The sequence below is a fragment of the Pygoscelis adeliae genome, unplaced genomic scaffold, assembly GCF_000699105.1.
Source record: "Pygoscelis adeliae isolate BGI_AS28 unplaced genomic scaffold, ASM69910v1 Scaffold233, whole genome shotgun sequence".
Taxonomy (NCBI): domain Eukaryota; kingdom Metazoa; phylum Chordata; class Aves; order Sphenisciformes; family Spheniscidae; genus Pygoscelis; species Pygoscelis adeliae.
Genome location: NW_008824421.1, coordinates 1,715,611 through 1,721,044, shown reverse-complemented (window position 1 = coordinate 1,721,044; position 5,434 = coordinate 1,715,611). Strand labels below are relative to the sequence as shown.

The 5,434-nt window shown below is 39.2% G+C and overlaps 1 protein-coding gene across 1 annotated transcript; it reads left to right on the top strand.

Moving 5' to 3' along the window:
• The first annotated feature begins 54 nt into the window (after positions 1 to 54).
• CRIPT (cysteine-rich PDZ-binding protein) lies at positions 55 to 5,095 on the top strand. The gene is made up of 4 exons (XM_009320915.1): positions 55 to 186; positions 580 to 634; positions 1,302 to 1,405; positions 4,325 to 5,095. The coding sequence occupies exons 1-4, from the start codon at positions 105 to 107 to the stop codon at positions 4,387 to 4,389; spliced, it is 306 nt and encodes a 101-aa protein (XP_009319190.1). The 5' UTR covers positions 55 to 104; the 3' UTR covers positions 4,390 to 5,095.
• Positions 5,096 to 5,434: the final 339 nt, after the last annotated feature.

The window sequence follows — 5,434 nt, the reverse complement described above, 5'->3', positions numbered from 1 at the left end:
CGGGCTGTGGGTGGCGGGAATGCCTGTGTGTGAGCTGTCGTTCTCCCGCAGGCAGCGCTTGTTGTGAGTATTAGCGCAGTGGAGTGTCAATTTTTTCCGTTGTAATGTTTCCTTACGCAGGTGAGAAGAAACTCGGCACGGTAATCACTCCCGATACGTGGAAAGATGGCGCAAGAAACACTACAGGTAATCTTGGGGAGGTTTGACCCTTGTTTTTCAGGTATCGTAAAGCCAGTTGGGCGCTTGAGCTATCTTAGGATCCTAAGGCTAAAATTTGAAATAGCTAATCCGGTTGATTTTTAACTCCTGTAGTTTCCCTCCCATGCTAATTTAATGCATTGGGAATTTATTCACCCTGAGCTCTTCGGTACTGAACTTGTCTGGTTTTTTTCCTCCTTGTATGGAATGACGGTATGCAGAGCACAGTATGTTCTGTTGCCCTGTGCTTTAATGCTGTGCTATATGTTTTATCTCTCTTTGGGACTTTATTCGCACGTGTGTAACAGCTGTAAACTAAGCTTTTTAAAGTATGCTTGGAACTGGGAAATTTATTGGTTTATGGTTTTATTCTTTTTGTAGAAAGCGGTGGCCGCAAGTTAAATGAAAACAAGGCATTGACCTCAAAGAAGGCAAGGTTAGTATTTAATACTGATTTTTGGCTAAAAGTCAGTTTGCTGTAACTGAGGCCTGTTTCCTGCATATCTGGGTAACTGCTCAAAACTTGTCCAAAATATGCTTTAAAAAAAAAAATAAATTGTGGGGATTATGACGTTTGATTAGTTGGTAAAAGTATGTCCATACATATGTCATGGGAGCTTTCTGCTGAATCATAGAGTGTGGGCTACTATTTTACTGCAGTTGTCACCGAAATTGCTAAGGTTTGATGCTTTTGTTAGGAAAGGAGCTGGGAAGGCTTATTTATTGTGTTAAGATTGCCGGTACAATCTCTTGAGCATTTCCTTAATGTCCGGGGGATGTTCTGTTACGTAAGGGGGCGAGGCGCTGCTGCAAGGTATTTAAGTTCAAAATAGTCTGGTATCTTAATAAAAAACCCACATTTTTAGTTCTGCTTTTGTTAAGTTTTTGTCCGTAATGCAAGAAATCTCTCCTAATGGGGAAAGTGGGAGCTTTTCTGTAGGCTTTGTGCAGCCTATTAGAAATAATCCTTGTGTGTCCCTTTTCTAAATTATAGTTTTTGCTGGAGTTTCTGTCTGTGCCCTCTGGCTTAGACTTTTTAGGATGTGGCAGAGGAAATACTTTAGTTCAAGGTGTATAAATAAAATACTTCTCCTGTTTCCCAGGTTTGATCCTTATGGAAAGAACAAATTTGCAATCTGTCGGATTTGTAAGAGTTCTGTCCATCAGCCAGGGTCTCATTATTGTCAAGGATGTGCCTATAAAAAAGGTGAGTTTCACTGAGTACCAAAGTACCCCAGTTTGGTTTGAAATTAGAGAGCAAGTGGAACTCTTGAATTTGTTTCGCCTTACAAAGAGAAGGCTAAGATGAGATTTAATTTGCTATCTTCAACTGCTAATAGGAAGGCATAGAGAAGATGGAGTCAGACTCTTTTGAGGTGCACAGTAATCGAATAAGAGACAATGTACACAGGTTAGAATGTGGAAAATTCTGATTACATACAAGGAAAGCAATTTTCACTGTGAGGGTGATCAAATAGTGTAATAACAAGGACCTACAGAGGTTGTGGAATCTCTGTAGGAGGTATTCAGAGCTTGACTTGAAAAGCCCTGAGCCAGCCTCATCCAAGTTGGCTGTGTTTTGAGTGGGGCAAGGGCAGGACTGGAGACTGCTGGAGATCCTTTCCAACTTAAGTCATTCTGTGATTCTGCTGCTTTTAGAATGTTTCTGGTATGTAAAGCAGTAGAATTGGAAGAATAACTGTAAGTTTAATTTTGGCAATTGCATAGAAAACTGTCATCTAGCAAGTTTGATTTTTCTGAGTTTTAAAAAAAACTCCAGATTTTGTAAAACTCAATTGCTTGTTGCAGTCCCTTTTCTGTTCCCTTCTCCTCTCTCCCCTTTTTATAATAGCTAAATCTAAAACTCTAAATGGTGGTCTCAAAAAAAAAAAAAAAAACCCCCAAAAAAAAACAACCCAGAAAACCAACAACCAAACCAAAGAACAAACACAAAAGCCCCCAAACAAACAAAAAAAACCCCAAACCAAAAGCCAAACATCCCAGACCCATCGACCCCCCAAAAAACCCAACCAAAAATCTAACTTCTGATCTTGGTGAAATGATAGGCTAGCTTAACAAAAGTAGAATACCTGGGGAATAAAAGGCAAAGAACAAAAAAATAAATTGAGTTGTAAAAGCAATTAAGAAAGTGTCTCTGAAGGCAAATCATGCTCATGGTTGTCTTTGTGCCTGCACGTACTCTTACGCATTCAGTGGCTTAACATAAGCCATTGAAAAGTTCGTTTCTCTACAAGGAGTCTCTGGTCCAGTTGTGAACATGCTTGATGCATTGTAAGTCAAGCTTGGCTTAAGGTGAAACTGAAAAATGAAAAAGAATATAATCATCATCCCTAGAAAGCAAGATACTGCACTGTGCAGTACGTAATATTTAAAATCTTTCTGTACTTATGAGTTATGTGTGAGTGACTGCACTGAAATTCTGCTTATACCTGGAAGCTTTCTATCTCCCATATTCATAAGAAGTCTTCAGTGGCGTTAAAAACTGTTCAAAAATTCCTGAGGGGGGGGAAAAAATCCATTTCAAGCAAATTTGATGGAGACCCTTAAGGATATAAAACTTCTACTAGTCTTGTGATTTTGAGTAGGTAAGCAAAAGGGCTCAAACTTTTAATTCCTGGAGGGGAGAAAAAGCAACATGAACTCAGTTACATTATTAATACCGAGGAATCCGCATAGCACACAGACATGGGGTGAACCAGTTTTCAGATGTAGAGCTACAGCTAACTGGTAGTTAAGTTTTGTTTATGAAATCAATTATTCTAAAAATGTGTACTGTGTCACTGAGTCAGTGGTTTAGCAGCCTGCTGTAGGAGGGTTGCCTTTTCTAGCTGCTAGATGCTCACCAGATGGCTGTCTGAATCCCATATGGTAGAACCTTGTTCTCTTTCTTAAACTTATGGCTGGTTTGGGTGGGCTTCAGGATTTCATCTCTGGCTGCTTGTGTATCCTTCCAGGTTGAATCTGGTTTCTTCATAAAATACAGAACTCCAAGTGCTTTAGGTTCTAGTTCTGACCTTCAAAGATGTGGCTGTGGCATGTTTCTTGAAGCAAATGCAATTATATGGCTTAGTGCTTCAACTGTTGCATATCTCTGAAATTGAGAGGCAATCTAAAGTTAATTACTCCTCAATTTAGACCTGAAATGAACAGCCTGTGGGCTGGATTTTGCTCTCCAGAGTAAATCATGTGGCATGTTCCCTCCTGATCTCTCTGCTAATGGACTCTTAGATATGTATCCGATCACATGATGTCAATATATGAAAGCACACAGTTTGGAGAGAGTTAACAGGAATAGTTGCCACTTGACTTTTTTTTGTCTGCTGATGAATGGTCTTGTAAAATGAGAAGTGGCCCTACCACACAAAAGATTTAGCACCTTTCTGCTTTAGAAGAAGAGGGACATTGAGACAACCTGCCCCTCTGTCCCTGCCGAACTTGTGTACTTTTTGCTGCTCTAGTCTTCTGACTTGTCACTCTTTGGGTTTAGGTCAAAGTCCTCTGGGACATCAGTGGTCATCTTCACTTCAATTCTCAAGTATTCTTGGTGTCCATTGTTTCTCGCTTCTACTATTCTATAAAGAGCTTAATTCTATGAAACTGTATTCTTGTCAACTTTCTCAATTGTCTGAAGCTCCCCACCTGTTAATCTTCCATTTAGCAGTCAGTTTGTTGGTGGCTGTATTTTCTTAGCCTAGCTACTTTCTGTCCGTCTCGGGCCTCAGCTGGGCGATAGGACTTATGAAGTTTAATAATACACCATTTTTACCTTTTTGCCAGATGGGAGCCTTTCCTGGCTCTCTTCCAGTATTCCAGCAAATTACAGAGGCTTTGGGCAGTGTTGTGAATCATAATGCTTTCAAAATAGAACTTATTTTTTTTAAGAGGCAGTGTTACACATATGCTGCAAATACTAATTTGTATTAGAAGTCATATTATTACTTCTGAATTTGCAGTATCTGGTGAGGAAATGCACAGATAGATTGTCAATGAGAGCTCATTTAAACAATTTCTTGAAAATGATCTTTACAAAACCATAGCAACTATGTTTTTGAAGAAAAACTGTAATGATTTCAAAATAATTTACACACCTTTTGTGTGCTTATAGGCATCTGCTCAATGTGTGGCAAGAAGGTCTTGGATACGAAGAACTACAAGCAAACTTCTGTCTAATTGTATTGTCTAGTCTTTTTATGAACTTTAACTTCTGTGTCTGTACAGTAACTTTTCTCTAAAATCATTTGTGAATATTACTTTCTGGAAGATAATACATTTACTTAGAATGAGATGAGAGGTAAAGACAACCTGATTGTTTGCCTAGAAAGGTACGTAGTGTTTGATTTTTGTTGTTTTAGCACTAATGTTAACTGATATTTAAAGGTAACGGTTTGCAGCAACTGATACAGTTTGGAGTGAATGAGAAGACCCTAGTGGATAGGTTGAAACTATGTTACCATCATAACACAGATCTTTGAGATTAACACTTTTATTCTTTTGCTGTATCTTGAGTCTTCTGCTTGTCTGATAGTAATATTTTATAGATGTATAAAGTACGAGCTTGTATCACCTCATTAAAGTAGTATCTTCATTTAGTTCTATGCTTACAGGTATTTATTATTACTCTCACCCCCAACTATGACGTCCTCCCCTCTAAGTACTGCTCTTCAGATTTTAATGCAACTGTCCTGTTGAATTTTGTTTCTGTCTACAGTGGGGTTGGTTAAATCACAAATTGTTAAACTACTGAAATCTAGTGTGTTACTCTGCCGGTTCTTACTTTGGCAGCAAGACTGATTAGCTATTCCCTTGTTAGCCTCTAAGGAGGCTTTACATATGGCATCTGGTGGTCCAAGGCAATAAAATAATGAGCATCAATTTCTAATGCCAGGTCTCAGTCTCATCATTTCCTAAGTTAGTCTGGCTTTTAAATACTTGGTTTGAAACTGGCCCTTGAATTCTATGATGTAATTGCTTATATACATGTAAAATTTGAAAGATCAAAACAGGCTGCCTTTTCTTCAGCATTGGTTTGATATGAGACCAGGAAGACCGAGCGGATGAGGCCCTCTATAGACAGATAGGAGCAGCCTCACACTCACAAGCCCTGGTCCTCATGGGGGACTTCAACCACCCCGACTTCTGTTGGAGGGACAACACGGCAGGGCATAAGCAATCCGGGAGGTTCCTGGAATGCGTTGATGATAACTTCCTTCTCCAA